At 35.4% G+C, this 20,067-nt stretch overlaps 2 protein-coding genes across 2 annotated transcripts; one reads left to right on the plus strand and one right to left on the minus strand.

Moving 5' to 3' along the window:
• Window positions 1–3,426: 3,426 nt before the first annotated feature.
• LOC122595260 lies at window positions 3,427–6,083 on the plus strand. The gene is made up of 2 exons (XM_043767597.1): window positions 3,427–3,769; window positions 3,851–6,083. The coding sequence occupies exons 1-2, from the start codon at window positions 3,427–3,429 to the stop codon at window positions 5,935–5,937; spliced, it is 2,430 nt and encodes an 809-aa protein (XP_043623532.1). The 3' UTR covers window positions 5,938–6,083.
• A 6,835-nt stretch (window positions 6,084–12,918) lies between these two features.
• Window positions 12,919–15,896, minus strand: LOC122595554 (protein NRT1/ PTR FAMILY 6.1). Its single transcript, XM_043767935.1, has 4 exons — window positions 15,541–15,896; window positions 15,070–15,287; window positions 14,218–14,798; window positions 12,919–13,856 (listed from the first exon to the last, which is right to left on the minus strand). Exons 1-4 carry the CDS (start codon window positions 15,785–15,787, stop codon window positions 13,013–13,015), a joined length of 1,890 nt encoding a protein of 629 aa, XP_043623870.1. The 5' UTR covers window positions 15,788–15,896; the 3' UTR covers window positions 12,919–13,012.
• Window positions 15,897–20,067: the final 4,171 nt, after the last annotated feature.

A 20,067-nucleotide genomic window follows, 5' to 3' on the forward strand; every position in this document is an offset into this window, starting at 1 on the left:
TCTAAAATGGTGAAGATAAAATTGAATTGATTGTATAAAAAAACAAAAAAAAAAAAACAATTCTAGTGACAAAACAACACAATTGGGCATTGTAGTGTACATGTATTAATCAACAAAGAATTAGTCTAGTGGTAAAAGAAGTACTTGGTGATTTTATGGTCTTAGGTTCGATAATCATCGCTTAGCATAAAAATAAATCCTTTAAGATACTTGTTACCAATGAAGTTTAAATTCACATATAAAATTCTAAAGACATGGAATTAATTTTTTTGGTGTCCTGATCATGTGAGGAATATGATGGATGCATACCGCCGGCAACATATAATTATACGGGATGAGTCGATAGATATTTAATTGTGGTATCAGGGATAGGCACCCCTTTACCTCTTTTTAGTGTAGATGGATTACCAAAACACAATACATTATGAAGGCCTTAACAATTTCAAAAATGTGAACGTGTAATGCGCGTTCATAAAGGTGACAATAGTAGACGTTAACAACTTAACATGTTATTTTTGTACGTACGTAACCTAGCTATATCAACTTAAAGGTGAGTCCAAGTTTTCAGGAAACAACTCTCATGAAAGTAATTGGTGATTTCAGTTTGAAATATTTGCTACGTGAAAAAAGTTAATGTACTTTTTATTTTATTTTATTTTTTTGTGTTTGTATTTTTGAGTGTGGATATTTTTTGAACGAATAGGTTAATAACTTTACACTTTGATTTGTAATCTTGGACTTAAAAACTCACCAATGAACGACATGTTTAACCCTGTGAGGCTGTGACTTCTTCTAAACCTAACTAGAGTGGTGCCCGCGCATTGCAACGGCGACAGTCTATAACGTTTTAGACACCGTAACGGTTTATAACGTTCAGTTTACTTTTATAAGATGCGTCAATGCATGATTTAACCGTATATATCATTCTAAAAATAAGTCGCGTATTAGGTGCAAAAAATAATGAAGTGCAAACACTAACCATGAAAAATAATCACTTACAATTGTAGAGGATAAGACCAAGGCAATTAAAAAAATAAATAGTCAAAGATTAAAATTTAATACAAATATACAAAAAACATAATTGGTTTATAATTTCGTGAGTTATGAAAAGCTAATTATTGTTTAAACATTTTGTAATATAATCTATGACAATTAAGATGTTTTTTTTTATTCGTAGCATTACCTTCAGCAATAATTTTAAATGGGGATTTTATAACAATAGGAGTTTTAGGTAATTGTGGGGTTTTTTTTATTAAGGGTAATTTCGGAATTTTAGGGATTAAGTGTGTGGAGGTAGTTTAAATGTAGAGGGTATATTAGGTAATACAAAAATAGATAGTTGAATGGGGTAGGAGATAGTTTGTTTATATATCTAAACCTAATATAAATTTTAAAATTGTCAATGATTGCTGTAAAAAAAAATACGAAAAGTTGAATAATTATTTTTTTGGGAACTGTCAAACAATTTAAAAGCAACATCATGATGATATTATTTCTAATTTGGAATTAGATTATTTCTGCTTTTATTCTTGTATGCCATAGTAGGAAATCAGGAGTATATAAATCGATTCCAATTCCAATTTCAATATGCTGATTGCTGATTTCAATTAAATCACCTCTTATTAAATAACACAGTAGTTGTTAGCAATGTATAAACTAGAAAGTATTTGCTTGATATAGCGAAAGCGATTGATGATGGTGGTTGGGGTGGCGCCGAAGATTGGTGGTGGTGCCAGCAGCAAAGTGTAATTGATTGATGTAAAAAGAGTAATGTAGTTATTTTAGAAGTTAAAGGTATATGTTTTAAATTAAATTTATTAAGAGCATTATAAATATTACAGGTATTTATGTTGAATATATAGTTAAATAGGAAGAAAGAAATTTTTACGGTTATTAGTTGTAAGAAGATTAAGATTTAAAGTTCCTTAGAGATGATAAGTCTTGGAGTTTTTCCTCTGAATACTTGTAACGGTCTATAGTTAACATCTCGTTGTCTGGAAGACGTGCAACACTTCATATTATACCGTGAAGTTTCAGACTAAATGTTTGAAAAAGAAAATGTCTTTTAACCTTACTAATGAAGTGGAAACAAACTTTAGATTTAGAAAGGAAAAAAAAAAAAGGGAACAAATTTTTTACATCTAGTATAGAAAAAGGAATTGGTTTGTGGTCATATTAGCGGATCACTTCTTGTATTACTTAGAAAAAGGAAATAATATTCGTATCATATGATTATATTATACTCATCCCAAATTCTCAATGGGTACATTTGTGAATTATGTGGCAGGAATCCATTAAGCTCTTTTGGAAGTCAGTGAGTCAGCCCCTTAGTTTGGAAGTCAGTCAGTCAGTCTATTATTACTTTTAAATTTTGTCTCTTTGAAAGCAAAGGAAATGTTAACTTCTTTTCTTTAGACGGACAGAAGGACGTGATAGAAGAAGAAGAAGAATAATTTTGTTGTAACCCGTCTGTCTGACTGTCTCGTCTGTCCTTACTCCCGCCCACCCATCAGGTGTTTGTCTATATGTCACAATGAATTTATTTTATTTTTTTCCCATTTCCCATATATATGTGTATCAGTATCAAATTTAATGGAATGGAATGCATATATATGAAAACATTTATAAAGTTTCACTTGGATAGGTTATATACCTGATAATAATAATAGTAGTAGGAAAGTAATTATAATGTTCTACATACTTTGTTAATTTAATCCACACACCGTCACATATCGTTTTTGTTTGGAATTTAATTTCGATCTGGTACTACGTCCGTCTCCTGTTTGGATGATCAGACTTGCTTCGAGTATATATTGGCCGGATTGGAAATCCATATATCAATCTTTTACTAATACAGTTTTTTTAGTTAGTTGCAAAGAATTAGCATGTATAACCTCGATCCTAGCTCCCCCATGCATTAATTAGCAGCACACTACTGACTTAACAGTCGTTTCCATTTTGATTGATTAATTACCTGCTGAAAGTTTTTGAATTCAGTACTGAGAATAAATAAATAAATAAAAAAAGATTTGGCTAACTGTTAAAAGAATAATAATACTCCGTAATAGATTGTATGTTTTATGATTTATGAACCTAGCTAATTCGTTATCAAACTACTACGGAGTACTAGATATTAACGTTATACTCTTATTTAGTATTTGGGGTTTTTGCAGATGTAATTATTTGTTTACTATAATACACAAGAAGGCGAAGATGATGAACACTTCAGACGACTGGAAATCCTTGTGGACTATCTCATCTGTCCACGCTGCACCATTGCTCATCGACCCTACCCCCACCAAAACCGCCAATACCATTAAAGGAATTGGACCGGTCATCTTCGACTCCTCCCCCAAACCACAAACCCACCTTCATCTCTTCTCTTCGCCCTCCTTACATCCTCAATTACCTCCCCCTTTTCCCACCATGTCCTTCCCTAGATTCCTCGCTACATCATCCACAATCCTTCCTTCCACCGCCACTTCCATTTCCGCATCATCATCATCATCATCATCTTTGCCCGACTACGAGCGACTTCTTGCTCACAATTCTCTTTGTTTATTGCGATGCCCTGGTACACATTCGTCTCTGGCATTCTTTCCAACTGGTTCCAACTCAGACCAAGTTGGGTTTGTTGTTTTGTCTGTTGAAAACTCCCAATTGAAAGTGAGAGGAGGTTATGCTGAAACTGAAGTCTTTACATCGCCTAATGCATTAAGTCATCGGATTGTCAATATCTCTGTCAACCCGCTTGCTGATTGTGAATATGATTCGGGTAATTCTTGTGTTTTTTGTAAAATTTGACTACATCTGATTATTATTTCTGAGCATAGCTTTAATTCATGACAACCTAAATGTTTATTTGGATCAGGCAAATCTGCTATTGGGTACTTGTTGGCTTACACTTCTCATTTTGTTAACTACTACCGCATTAAAATCACAACGGAGGAGGGTTCTGGTAAGATTACACCAATGTTGGAATTAGCTGGTAATAAGTTGTTCAAAAGCTCCACAATTGTCCATGCTTGTTGGAGCCCCCATCTATTCGAAGAGAGTTTTGTTTTGCTTGAGAATGGTAATTTGTTTATATATGATCTGGATTCTTATCCTAGACCGTCTATTTCATCTCCGCAGTTGAGTGGGACAAAAGTAAAAGTTTTGTGGGGTGAGTCTGTTGTTTCTGAGAGAGGTGGTGGTTGGTTGAGCTGTGATTTTAGTTGGCATCCAAGAATTTTTATTGTTGTTCACTCAAGTGCTGCTTTTCTTGTTGATTCAAGGTCCACGAGGTCAACTGTCACCCCTTTGTTACAAATTGATGTCAATAATGGATCAAGTGATAGATTTGTTGCATTCTCTATTGCTGGTCCTGATAGATTCTACTATACTTTGGTTTCCAGTCACAAAGTTTACCTTTGTGATATAAGAAAACCAATGACTCCACTTCTACGTTGGACCCATAATGTTGCTAGCCCAAGATATGTTAGTGTTTCTAGTTTGTCTGAGTTAAGGTCACAGCCCGAGGATGATACATATAGTTGGGCTTCTGAAGCTGGTTATGGCATTCTATTGGGGTCTTTTTGGAACTGTGAATTTAGTCTTCTTTGCTATGGCCCAGATGTTAGAAAAAGAGAGTCCATCTCTCCATCATTTTATGCATGGGGACTTCCCTCTGACCTCTCACTAACTACGAATGAATGCCGTTGTGGTTCTTGTCTTGTGAAAGAAGAATGCTCTAAAGACAAGCTTCATGATTGGGTTAATTGGCAAGACAAGAAAAAAATTGTTTTGGGTTTTGGCATTCTTGATAAGGAAATTTCTTCTCAGTTGTTTGAATCTGATATGTTCGGTGGGTTTACGCTCATTACATTAACATCTGCGGGGAATATTGAATTACATAGATATTGTGCCTCGTGGGGTTATTTGCAAACTTCAGAAAAAGGCCATGTTGAGCAACCTTTGGGTTTGAGTGATTCTGTTTTGTATAAAGAGAAAGAGAATTATCGTTTTCGCAAGACTTTTCTGTATCATAAATTTGACTGGCTTGATGGATATTTAAAAGCTGATCTTGCCCGAATAATGAGTAAGAAATTAGTTGGAATCCTTGACAATGAAACACCGGAAAAAGCTTGTATAGGGAAGGAGTTCCATGAGATCATATGCCAAAAGTTGAACACTTGTAGCTCTGGTGGAGTTCAAGGGTCTATAAATACTCGTGATGTGCTCAAAGACATAAGCTTTCCAACCAGTATTTACGAGATTGCTTTAAGAAGTGTGTGGGCAAATCTACCTAAGCAAGTTTTAAGCTTTGGCTTTTCAATCTATACAGATCTCCCAGACATTCCCAGGAAAAAGGATAATACTTTACCTCGTGAGTTCTTGGAAGTTCCAAGTCACCAATCTCACTTACCTCCGTTTTTCCTTCGGGATCCTTCATCCCGTGGTACTAAGTGGTCAGGTAAGCAAAAGCCTAGTAGCTCTTTAGTGGGCCCAGTGACCCCCATCCCATTTTTGATGACATTTCATAAAACTCATATGTTAGAAGCAGAGGATAACCAACAGCCTGCCGACTCAGAAATCGATCACAAGTGTTATGAAGTGATGAGTGTAGCTACTGAAACAGAATCTCATAGTTGTGATGACTTTAAGGTTTCTCTTGCTGATGATAATGAGGACGTGTTGGACAGTTCTGAGCAACCGCTTGCTGCATACAAGCCTACATCAATGGAGGATATCGATGAGAACCATGCCAAAATGATGTTTAAAGCTGGCAAAAAGAATGAGAAAGACTTGATTGACTTGGATTGCCCGTTGAAGTATATGTTTGATGAACAAGCAGCCAGAAGTTTTGAGTATGGCGACACGAATTTATACCAACTACTCAATAAACACTTTTCCACCTTCAGTAAAGGCATTCATAGCTGGGAGGGAAGACTATAATACCAAGCCTAACATCCCCAAGTAAATTTTGGCATTAACACTTCTCAAATCAGATTAGTCATCCTTTCTTCTTCATCTGTTAATTATATGTTTTCGTGTTTTATTTGGTAATGATATTGATGTCTTGTGAGCACCGAGGTGAATACGATCCTTTATATATTTTCTTCTATTTGATTGGTTATTTTAATCTTCTTTTGACAAACTCGTTAATCTTTTTCATGCATCTTGCACAAAAAGACTGTCAATACAGATTTTTAATCGAGCCATATATAGTACATTTTGGAGTGTTCACAAATACTAAGTTAATGATTATTGTACTTATACAAGAGATAGTGTCTTCGAGTTCCTGCAGGAAAATGGTAGAGATGACAGGTCAAGTCATAGAGTATGATAGCCAAATGTCTTAGCCGTACGGGCTCCGGCTCAGATTTTAAAATTCGTCGAAAGTATATCGAATGAAATTTCTAATGAAAGAGCACGGAATTTTATGAACACTCATATAATTTTTATAATTTATCGATATACGGTTTTTGAGATAAAATTTTTATGGATGAAATAGAAAAAATGAGTGACTGAGATTTGAGGAGAGAAAAAAAAATGAAGGTTGAGATTTAAGGGTATTATAGGTATATTATGTAGAAATGTTTATATTAGTGAACAAAACAGAGGGGTGATTTAAATAGTTCAATTACTTAATTGAGATTTGAAAAATGGCAAAATGTATTATAAGATAGTATTATATATTAGATATTAAATATGGGGTTTTTAAAGAGAGGGATAATACATGAATGATGCATATGTACTTTTTTAGAAAAAAAAAGCTTTCATTCAAAACAACAAGGAGGAGGCCCCAAAAAACGGACCACTCCCACCAACAATTACATCATATACAGAGGGTATTTGACCCAGTCATTCCAAACAATCCTAGAAAACTTGGATCTATACTTTAACCAGATAAAAGACATAGACTTGACCAAGGAAACCACCTCCATAACTTTCGGATCACCATTCTGAAAAACCACCTTATTGTGTTCTTTCCAAAGAGCCCATAAAGTAACAAGAAAAATCCCACGAACAATTTTCTTTCCTTTATACGAACCATTAGGCAGATTCGGCCACTGGATAATATCTTCAAGACCCGCAAAAGAATTGACGCTAAGCTTGCACCAATTCCAAACGCTAGACCACATCCCGAAAGAGAAGCCACACTCGAAAAAAACGTGACTAATACCTTCGTCTACCAGGTTGCACATTGGACAAAGCAAACAAGGCAAAACGACATTTCTTTTAATCAACTCAAGGCGCGTAGGAACTCTACCTTTATCGATTCTCCAGACCAACGTATTGACCTTGATGGGCACTCACTTAACCTATTGAAACCTGTTAATAGAGCCTGCATAAATCTGCCATAAATCGGCTTTGACCACAGCCACAGAAAAGGCGACTGTCGGATTATTATTCCATATCCATGTATCTTTGCACTGCTTAAGTCTGATCTGGGTCAGCATAAACATCAAGTCTTGAGTCTCAGAGATACCTTCGACTGTATTAGCCCCCACCGCCCAATTATTCACGACTTTGACCTGCGTGCCTTCAGTAACCAGCCGACTACTCACAGAGCAATGTTTATCTATTTCTAAAGCGAACAAAGCAGGCCATCTGTATTGAAGACTAATGTCTCCATACCACACATCCTTCCAAATCCCACTTTACGAGCAACGCCAAATTCATATCAGACAGTTTTGTTATACCCAGACCACCATACTTCTTTGGTCTCGTCACCACGTCCCAAGCGACCCAATGGATGCCTTTACCCTCTTTGTTTCCAAACCATAAGAATCTTCTCATCAAACCCTCTATGTTATCAATAACTTCCTTAGGAGCCTTGAATAACGAAAGATAATAAACCGAGAGACTTGCCAAAACCGATTTTATCAACGTTAATCGCCCTCCCATAGATAACATCCTAGCCTTCCAAGATAGGAGTCTCCCACGCACCGACTCTATAACCGAATCCCAATGAGACGAACGATTCATATTCGCTCCAATCTTGACTCCAAGATATTTAAACGAGAACTCACCAACTTTACACCCCAATATCTCGGCCATAGCATCGACATCAAAAGCATACACACCCAAACCAAAAATGTGAGACTTATGAACATTAATTCGCAGGCCAGAAACCATATGGAAAATACGAAGCAGGCGATTAGTATTCATAATGTTAGTAATAGACCAAGAGCCCATTAATAATGCGTCATCCGCATACAACATGTGTGTAATTTTCGGCCCTCCCTTGGTCACTACAATGCCTTTAATATCCCCCAACGAAGAAGCCCGATCCATTAACTTCGCCAAACCCTCCATAACGATAAGAAAAAGAAACGGGGATAAAGGATCGCCTTGTCTAAGCCCTTTTTGACAATCAAACTCAAACGTAGGCGACCCATTTACCAACACCGCCGACCGGGCCGACTGAACAATACCTCTGATCCATAAACACCATCTATCGGGGAAGCCCATTTGATCTAAGATATCCATAAGAAAACCCCAATTTACGTTGTCGTACGCCTTTTCAAAATCAATCTTCAACAAATACGCCTTCTTACTATACTTCTTGAGCCAACCAATAAGTTCATTTAGGACAAGGGGCCCGTCCAAGATGAACCGATCTTTAAGAAAAGAGGATTGCGAATCAGAGATAACGTCCCCAATAACCTTTTTAATTCTAGCCGCTACCACTTTCGAAATCACTTTACTGATAACCCCCACAAGGTTTATAGGCCGATAATCTTTCAAGCCCAATGGAATATTATTTTTTGCAATCAGTGTGATGTATGATAAGCTGCACTCTTTACTGATTATACCGACTTCATAAAACTCTTCAAATAACCTCAAAAAATCATCTTCCAGCAACGCCCAGAAGTGTTTGATAAAGAAAAAATTAAACCCGCCTGGACCAGGGGCCTTCTCAGACCCACAATCAGCTATAGCTTCTTTTATTTCTTCCCTAGAAAAAGGAGCAATCAACTCATCTTTCTTCTCTGCTGGAACCTGTTTAAAATCATCACACAAAAACAATGGTCTTCTAGGGTTAGTATCGCTAAAGAGCGCTCTAAAGAACCGAAGGACTTCCCGTTTGACTAACGGTGGTTTGGAGATCCAGTCCCCGTTAACCAGAACACCTGGGATGTTATTTGCCGCTTTCCTGCCATTAATACAACGATGAAAATATGTTGAATTTTCATCTCCCACATATGCCCAAGTCACCCTAGATTTCTGCTTCAAATCCTTATTCTTCAGAAACAATAGTCTGTCCACCTCTTTCTTACTTTCCTCCCAAACCCACAACTCTTCCTCCTCTAATTCACGGTTCTCCATATCCAACTCTAAACGTCTAATGTCGTTCTTGAGGTTCTCCAATTCTGCCTCTTCTTTAGCTTTAACCGAAATCCACCAATTTTTAAGCGCCACCTTAACCGCCAACAACTTTTTAGAAATAACCATATCTGCTGGGCCCTCAAAATGGACATTCGACCAAGCCTCCTTAACAATATCTTCGCACCCATCTCGATCAAGACACGAATTAAACCACTTGAACGGTTTAGCACCAAAATTAGTATCACCAATTGTTAACAATATGGGACTATGATCAGACAATTCCCTTGGTAACGCTCTAAGGCAGGCCCCATTCCACCTATTAAAAAAGTTCTGACAAACCAACATTCTATCGATTTTACTCATTTTTGCGGACTTCCCCGTACCTGTCAAAAAAGTGAATCTACTACCCTGCATTTTAAATTCTTGTAAGCAAGCTTCATCAATGAAATAATTGAAATCCCGGGCCGCGCTACTATTGAATTTAGAATTTTTTCTCTCACAATCCCATCTAACCGAGTTGAAGTCCCCTATAAAAATCCACATCCCATCCATACCTTGCATCAACGCCAAAAGACGCTCCCACAAAGTTCTTTTTTTCCCCACTCTCTGCGGGGCGTAAACATTAACCACATGAAGCAAAGAGCCGTCTTCAACAAGGTTCCCAGTAGTCATAATAAAGTTTTGTTCCGAGATGGTTTTAATTTTTTGAACCTCCTCGGATTCCAAATACTAATCAACCCTCCTGATCTACCCCTAGCCCCCACAGCATCATATTCGTAATTCCCATTACCCCAAACCATAGACAAATCAAAACTAGCGATATCGACTAACAAGGATTCTTGGAGACCCAAAAAGTCAACTTTAAACTTAGATACCAAACCTTTGATCCAAGAGGCTTTACCCATCGCCCCTACTCCCCTGATATTCGAAGACAAGAAATTCATTTCTTACCTGATTGAAACCCTTCATCTTCAATGGTTTTAGAAACCAAATTTTCGAATTTCTGCAGGTCAACTCCAAGCCGGTTCCCAAATTCAATGGTTATATCTTTTTCCTTATCCCTAATCTCCTCAGCAGACGGAATGTCATCAACCAAATCGACTTGTTCTTGAACAGGTTCTTCAGTCGCCTCCTCAGTATCATCGAATAGAGCCTGAAAAGAATTAGAAGTCTTAACCGGATCATGGCCCCTAGTCTTAACCACATTGCAATCAAGGCCCAATATAATTGGGTTTAAATTAAAAGGATCATCAGGAGACATATCACAGTTCTTGGGCCCCTTAGTGGGCCGGTCGTTACTGCTGCTATAGTTTCCCCCAGAATTTAAGCCCACTTCTAATTCCTTGTTAATAAACTTCTTTCTCTTAAGAATTTTGACCGAATTTCCAGGGTCAACATAATAATCGTTCAAATTATGTCACACTAAATCCGGCTCCTCATTAATAGGAGAGTTACAATTTTCATTAATGCCTTCCATAATTACTTCCCTTTCCAAAATAGGAGACTTCTCCGGAACGGTCACCGGCTCCGCCACCGGAACACCTTTTTCCTCCATCTCCGTAGTATTACGTCCCGGAGAACTAGACACATCATCAACAAAATCCATAATCCACTCCTTATCGTCTTCCTCCACCCATATTTTATACGTTTTCCCTCGCCACTTCAGAAAAATAACTTCTTTCACCCGAGCACCGTGACTAACGACAACACCGATGTACTGAAACAAAGAGTCCAACTCCAGCCAATCCAACACTGGTTTCTTAACCACCGAACCAAAGAAACTCCCAATATTGTCAAGAACTTTCTCATCTAACAAACCCAACGGAATACCCATCACTTTCAGCCATGCAACACGTTCAAAAGGTAGCCCCTGGCCTTCCCAAACCGCCCCCGTACTGAAAACTTCAGGCCTTCCAACTATCTCATCCAATGCCATCGTAGCATGTTCCTTGGTTCGAAATACAATCAAGACCACCAATCCACCCATACACCGAACTACCCCTTCCCCCAATCTCATCTCCTTAAGGATCGAGTAGATACTCTTGAGAACGTCCAGAGAGGTTAGTTTCACAACTAGCGATCTCCCTTTCAGGTTCTCAAAAGCACTAACCGAGTCATCGATCTTAATAGTTTTCCCGACGGATTCCCCTGAGAAGGCTTCCTTAAAAGACATGGTATTGGATACAAAAGCTTTCTTAGGCCCATGTTCCCTGGAATCTGCATCTGTCGAGAACTGTCCACCCTTCTTCGGTGGAACAAACGATCTCCGTTCATTCACTTCTCCTTCCTCTAACACAAAACGAGCCACATTCGCCTTCAGTTTGTATTCTCCCAGTCGGATGGCTGAAAGCACCTTCACCATCTCGCCACGATCCTTAACATCCAGCAAAGAAACGAAGGCAAGCCTTCTACCTTCCTTATCTCTTTTCCTAGCGACGTAAATATCGAAGATGGACCCAAAATTCCTAACCTCTCTTGCAAAATCCGCCCCACTACATTTTTCAGGAAGATTTGTTACGTAAAACTTTGTTAATCTTGCCGTGATCTCCACCGGAATGGGTTTCCGGCGAGAGCCCATGTTAATATTAGATTTTTTTTAATATTAGATTTTTTTTATGATGCATATGTACTTAAATTATCTTTTGACTCTTTTGTGATTAAAACCTCAACGTTAATAGTGGGATATATTATCAATTTAACTAGATATTATGATTTTGATAAATATAATTTATTAATTTATAGAGTATTTACTTATGACCTATCAATTTCCAATAAATAAATTATAAAGTTAAATTTCGGAGACAATTTTTCTTCATGTATATGAAAAAGAATACAAATACGAGAAGATAATACTTCACGTCCAAAGTTAATTTAGGTAATTTAACGATGAAAGTTCATAAAAAACAAGTTAATATATATTCATTTTTTATTAGACAATTTTAAAATAATTTTTTTTTTAAGTATAAATTTATAGTTTCATTGAGACAAATATATATACAATTTGACTTTCAAAAAGTTATTAATTGATTATTTTATTGATCAAGATCAAAATTTGTACCGATCCCAAATTGAGATTAGACAAATTGTTAATTATATCAAAGTCATTATTTTATCGGTATTAACTTACGTATAGAGTTTTTCGGGTATAGAAGTATTAGTTTAGCTATAGTTGAATATTCATGTAAAATAGAGGGACAAAAGGTGTAAAAGTATTAAATCGACTTGAAAGTTTGTTTACAAAACCAGTCCAAACGGACTAGGCCGGTTAAATGTACGATCGGGTTCAGAAAACATTGGTCTTTGGTTTTGGCAAAACACAAGAACCCTTTGTAAAAGAGTAATTTCAATTTTCGGTGTCCTTTCTCATGCACCTTAATCTCTTTAGATCACCGAATAATGATGGAAACTATGAGCATTTTGCGGCCATTTAATCACCTTATAATATTCCTCCATAACAGTTACATGTTTTAGGGACTTGCACAAAGAAGTAGGCGCAACATGAACTTATTGAATCTCTTGCTTAAGCACATTATACAATTTGGGAGTCATGAATCTGTATAGTTTATGTAAATTTCAAAAAAAAAAAAAAAATATGTATAGTAGCTTGAAAGATCATTTTCTATATATTTTCTGGGAGTCATTATACATTTTAATTAGTCGCAGAATCTCTAACACCCTAGACATCATTACGTAGCTATTGATGTGAAAGCTGCTTGTGCTTGACTCTATACTTGTACTTGCGTGCTGCGTACACAAACACTACGAAATTGATAATACTGAGACCCGTAAGAAGCCAATAGAAATAATCAAATCTTGCAGTATTTACATTCTGTGACAGCCATGAACTTTTTCTTTTCGCTTCATTTCCTGTTAAAGAGGTGACAATGTTGTTTATAATAGTAGCGATAAAGCAGCCTAAACCACCAGCTACAGCAGCATAAGCTGAACCTACACTTTTCATAGCATCAGGGGCCTCCTCATACAAAAACTCCAATAAGCCGACTATGCAAAAAACCTCAGCCAGCCCAATGAGGCAGTACTGGATCAACAGCCAGTAAGCACTCAACCCGGGCATTGGACTTAAAAAACTTGCCTCGTAACCTTCTCTTAACGCATAATACCTTCTGTATCTCTCAAAGACGCCAGCCCAACCCACGGATAGGATTGAGATGGCTAAACCAAGGCCCACCCTCTGAAGCTGAGAGGCCCCACGTGGATGGCCTGTGATGCGTCTAGAGATGGGAACAAAGACGGTGTAGTAGAGAGACAGCAAAAGAAAAATGCTGAGGCCTGGAAAAACCGGCATGCATGTTACTGGAAGTTTTAGGCGGCCCATATGTGTGTTTAGTGTATATGCCTGTTGTACTGATAGAGTGAGATACTCTGTTAAGATCACACTTAGCATTATAGTGCAGGTTGGGATTGGAATCAGCTTCAACAGAATTTTAACTTCTTCCACTTGCGTCACAGTGCAAAGTCGCCATGGACTCATATCTGTCTCATCTTCCTTCAGTCTCAGGGCTGCTTTGTCCAGACATCTATACACAATACGTACATATATGATGATTTAGTTAGCTACTAGTCAAAAGTTCATATATATAGAGAGAGGGAAAGGTTATATTAGGAACCCTAGAGATTGCAGGAACTTTTAGGAACCTTCTATGACCCAAAATCAATTGAAGCTATGTATCCAGCTTTAATTTAATTTGTCTGTGCTTTATTTTCAGATATTATACAGTATAATGTCCAGTTAAGCTACCAATTAAAAGTTTTTAACTGTTCAAACACACACAATTATACATACTAAAGATAGTTTTTGGGCTATAGTTGGATGCATTTCTAAACACTAGTAACACTAGTAATAATAATAATAAGAAATGATTATAATCAATTAATTACCTAAAATCATCTGTATGAGCTATTTTAGCGCTGCCTTTGATAGCACACCTTTTCCCTTGAAGCTCATATAGCCCAACGTATTCGCTATTATCAAAGGAAGCATTCCGTTTTCGAAAAGCAGCAACGAGGACTTGGGCCACACGTGTCAAAGGGCTGCCCCCAGGCAATCTATGTCTGTATAAAGGAGTACCAAGGAAGAATACCATATTGGATATTGCCATGGCTACGGCCAAAGCACCAAAGGCAAAACCCCATCCATGTTCCATCTGAATGTAGACAACAGCGGTAAAGGCCACAATTGCCCCAAGAGTCACAGAGAGGTAGAAAAAATTGAAGAACCTATCGAGGTTGGAATTGTAATCTCTGCTCTTTTCATCAAACTGGTCCGCTCCAAAAGAAGATACGCAAGGCCTAATACCAGCTGCTCCAAACCCAGTCACATAAAGAACGACATACAGATACCACATTTGCCATGGTTTTGCATCTTCACAGTTTCCCAATAACAAGGAAAGCTGGTTACAATTCTCTTGTTTTGGCACCAGTACATTCAAGGTGGCACATAATGTAATTCCTGTTAAACCCTATAAAAAAAACCATTAGGCAGTCAGTCAAAAAGATATTTTTTGTGTGTGTGCTTAGTGTATAGGAGCCAATGAGGTTTGTGGCCTATTGGTAAGGTCTTTGAACTTGAAAGAATCTACTTGGGTTCGAGTCCACTCTCCAAATATGTGGGGTGGATCATTTGGGGGGTTTTCAAAAATCCTGGGCTTCATCCCAGACATGTATTATAGTTTGGCATTCTAAAAAAGAGACGGTAAAATTTTAGAAGATAATAACGTCCATGCATCTCACCACAAGGTAGATGGTAGTAAATATAGCGATAGTCCAATATCGACCAAGATACGCGTCAGCCAAAAAACCACCAACGACGGAGGAAGCTTGTGATATTCCTAAGAAATTATTGACAGCATTTGCTGAACTAGTGAAAGGTCGGTGCATAACGTAAAACATAAAAGCCACCATGTTCACCGACAACCCAAAATAAGCCATTCTTTCTGCCATTTCATTCCCTGCAGCAATGCAATATCCATTCACTCGATCATTGTTTGAAAAAAAATATATACTACATATTTGTATCAAATAGTCACGTACATTATTTGTACTACTAATTAATTAGATCAAACCAAATGCTAGCTATATGTATATATATATGCAGTCTCTCTAAATTGATTGTGAAATTAAATGAATACTAAACTTGAAAAAGATGAAAAACTAGCTAGCTAGCTAGCTAGTGATTAATAATTAGTTGTGAAGTACAAGTACCGAAAATGAAGAAAGCAGCAAACCAGCCTCCGGTTTTGGAGAGATCAGTGATAGGCTTGCCGTGGATATTAACTGGCGTGGTACCAAGAGTGGAATAGCCTCCAGCAAAAGGGGAAGCAGTATGCCTGTTATCAGATTCAACGAAATACATACCAAGCTGCTTCTTGCTACTTTTTACTACTGCTGTCGACGGCGCCGTCTCATCAGCCAATACTTGAGGTGACTTATCGATTTCTTTGGTACCCATTATCGATCAATCGCTTATGAATAATGAAATAATTAAGTTTAGCTAGCCTAGCTTGATAACCAAATCAATTTATCTATATATATAAAATGCTGCAAGATATAATTAAGTTATATATGTTTGGAATATGTATGTATCAACTGAGGTCCTTTCCCATGGTATATTAGAAGCATCAATTGTAATCAATGCAGATCGGGAACGGTTGGTGTGTGTATATGTACAGAGTCATTATTACTGGCCCGCGGGAAGGTTATATATAGGGAAGTGATCTGTTATGCTATATAGTATTGTACTGTATAACATTCTAAAGCACATTTGATGGTATACGGTTAAAAATAAATGGTGTACAGATCATCTCCCTTATATTTAAGTGTATACATAATAATTATTACGAGTATTATTCTTTTCCAAAATAAAAGTATACTGTATATAGTTATTATCATTACATTATATACAAGTACCATATATCATCAACATATATGGCACGCAATATGGTCAAACATCATGATTCCTTCACTAAACATTTCATGTTTAGCCCGGTTAATTAAGTAGATCACATATTCACGTACATCTATAAACCCTTATAAAGGGTATTGGGATTAAGTTTTAAGTACTTTTTTTATTCCCATAATACTCTCCTTAATTATATTGTATTTTACACCTCCTCCTCTAAATGCCGAAATTACCCCTATCAAAATTTAAACCCACAAAAAAGAAATTCATATCAAAAAAAATATATATATATATCACTTTTATCCAGCCGATCTGCCTATTGCAACCCTTGCCATCAATTCATCACCATCATCAACTAAATCACAACCCCTCTCTCTTTCTCAACAAGGGTTTTTCTAATATTGACAGTTGTCTTCTAGCCGTCGCAACGCGCGGGCACCAAGCTAGTCCAAGTAAAAACACATCCTTACCACGAAAACCAACCTTAATTTATTTGTTTAATTATTAACCGCACGTATTTTTATGTAAGATATATATACTATATAAAAATTATAACCCTATTGTTGAAAAGTTACAATTTTGAGACATACAAAATTACCATTTTACCCTTAATTAATTAACTTACACAATCATTCCATAACTTTTTAAAAGATGTTCAGTATTCTTAAAAATCAATATCTTTGTATAAATTACCTACACCACTTGACACCACCGCCACCATCATCCGTCGACGCCACCACATCGCAACTAATGTCATCGTCACCCCATTCCGCAGATACCATGCTCGTATAGTTAATTAGTAGTAATCATCAACGTATATGATGTTTGTGTGTAGCTAGGAATACAATGTATTTTCTCATTCGTATATTTTTGAACTAAATTATTTTCCCGCGTAATACGCGGGATGAGCATATTAGGTTTTCATAAAATATATATACATTCAATAACTTTTGGTGTGTAAACATAATATAAAATTCTTCTTATTTATAATCTATACTATATTACGAGTATAAAGTATTTAAAGTGTGTCTTGGAATGTTTTTAAAAACTCTATTTAATACTCTTTCAAACACATTTGAGTTTCGTGCATTACATGAACTCATAAAGAAAGTTATATATTCTTTAATTCTCTACATAAAATGATCAATTATAGATGGATATGCAGTAAAACCTCTATATGTTAATATTCGATAATAACCTCGATAAAATTAACAAGTTCGTATCTCAATTTGATATCACACAAACGTGAACCTCAATAAATAAAAATAATAAGATAATAACTTTTTTGATCCCGGTATATATATATATATTGGTTGCAACGAAACTACAAGTTAATAGTTACTAAAAGATTGCAACTTTTAAGATCGTATATATATATATATAAAGTATATGATTTTTTTTCTTAACTTCAATCCATATTTAGTTCATATTTGAATATTTTTGTTAAACTTAAACGCTAGGGGAATTCTCTTATTTTTGACCAAGTTTAATGTAAATGGAGAAAAAATATCTCTTAAAACTTGTTTTTGTAATTTATTTTTCAAAAATTTGTAAATGATACGAAAAAAAACTTTTTAAATTAATAACTTTTTTTAGAACGACATTCTAATCTACTCCTACTCCTAAATTACACGCATGTCTGGGATGAAATCCAGGACTCTCAAAAAATCCTCTAAATGTTGGAAGTGAGACTCGAACCTAGGTGGATCTCCCAAGGTCAAAGAACTTAGCAATGGGCCACCAACCCTTTTTTTGAATTTATCGATATATACGATATTTAGATTTCTTATATGTATCCATATGTTTTTATAAAAATAAATCGATTTAATTATACCACCTCTTAATATTTAGAAGTAGTATTCATATTCGTACACAAACCTTTTATAAAAAAAATGACATGTTTTACGATCATGATTTTATTTTCTCACAAGTATTAGACCATAGATATCTAAGATCTTACGTATGCAATAAAATATAACATACCAAATAGATATTATATTAATTAAATAAGACTAAAATATTAATTTTAATTATCAATTGACTTGTTAATTATACAGAAAAATTGTTCCGATTACACATAATATTTTACTCCTTCCGTATCATATTAAGTGTCATATTTTAACTTTTTGAGTCTTTTTCTTCTAACTTTGACCGTAAATATTTTTGTTTGTGTTTTATAACAATTGATATAATATATATGAAATGATTGAGATTTAAATGTATTTTTCATTGATATAACTTTCATCAACTAATATATAACACAAACAAAGATATTTACGGTCAAAGTCGGAAAAAAAAGACTTGACCAGTAAAAAATGGACAATTAAAATGGGACGGAGGGAGTATATAATATCTTTGGTTAATAATTTATTATATTTAGTAATCTAACAATTGAAAAAAAAAAAAAGAATCAACCCTTAATACAGTTTATATTTTACGGAAGAATCATTTGATCAATAGCTATTAGTATTTAATACGAGTATTTAGTATTTAGTATCATTTAGTATTTTAATTAGTAATCTAAAAAAGGATAGTGATGTTAGTAAAAATAATCGAAAGGTTAGAATTAATAGTTCTTTCTCATTCAAGGGTTGTGACTTTTTTAAAAAAAATTTAAGGGATTGTTTTATAGTTATTGGTAGATATATACTCTATAAGATTATATATAACAACTTAATCAGGGCGGGAATGATCGAGACATCCAACTAATAGTAATTAAGTGTGCGGAGGGAGGGAGTAATAAGTGCATAGTCCTAGCTAGCAAGCAAATGGGTTGGCCGGGGACAGATAACGCGATCATCGATCTGGTCATGCCATTTAATACACATGTTTTTATTATTATTTGTGGCTTACATAATAAATGGGCCTTCTTCTTAGGTTGTGGTTATGGATGTGGGTAGTTGTCTACATTCTACAATATATTATTTCAGTATTCCTATCAAAAACTAGAATTACTAATCCGTGTGAATACACCGATAACAACAATTTAAAATTTTTTTGGATGATTATTAAATATTTCTAAAGAAATTTGTTCGCTTAATTAGATGCTCTTTGTATCATTCATGATTCCCAAATTTTGTTAGACATGATATTTATTTATTAGTGTCACTAATTAAATTACGTCGACGTCATATATTTTGTAAACTTCTATTGCGTTTAATATTAATATTACATAGATTTACCATGTTACTTATATATAAAAAATGGTCATTTGAAAACTGAATTTTTTGTGAAAACTATAAAACTGTCAAAATACATTGTGATCTGAATTTAACACAATGTATTTTAATTGTGTTTTTATTGTATAATCTAAAATACGTTGTGTTAAGTATTAAATCACGGTGTGTTTTTGATAGCGTTGTAAATCAGAAAATTGTTCAAACACACTGTGATATGAACTTAACACAATATGTTTTCGAAAAACATATTAAAAACACATTGTGTTAAATTCAGAATACAATTTGTTTTGACAGTTTTTCAATTTTCACGAAAAATTTAATTTTCAAATAATCAAAACCCCATCCACATACCTCTAAAATAAATTCTCAAATATTTAATCATATAAGCGGGTTTCGAACCCATAACGCACGCTCGGATCAAAAAGTCAGCATGTTGCCAACAAGTCAACTTTGATTTGTTGATTTTTGTCCATCTTTTAATTTAATAAATGGCTCCATGTCTTATTATCTTAAGTTTTTTGATTTTCTTTTTAATTTTCCAAAGGCCATGTCATTTGAATTTCATATATGACTTATTAGTATATTTTAATAGATTTCATTTTTATATAATATAATAGGTTAAACCCATAAGTTATACGTTTAAAAATATAC

Source organism: Erigeron canadensis, chromosome 4 (genome assembly GCF_010389155.1).
Source record: "Erigeron canadensis isolate Cc75 chromosome 4, C_canadensis_v1, whole genome shotgun sequence".
NCBI lineage: Eukaryota > Viridiplantae > Streptophyta > Magnoliopsida > Asterales > Asteraceae > Erigeron > Erigeron canadensis.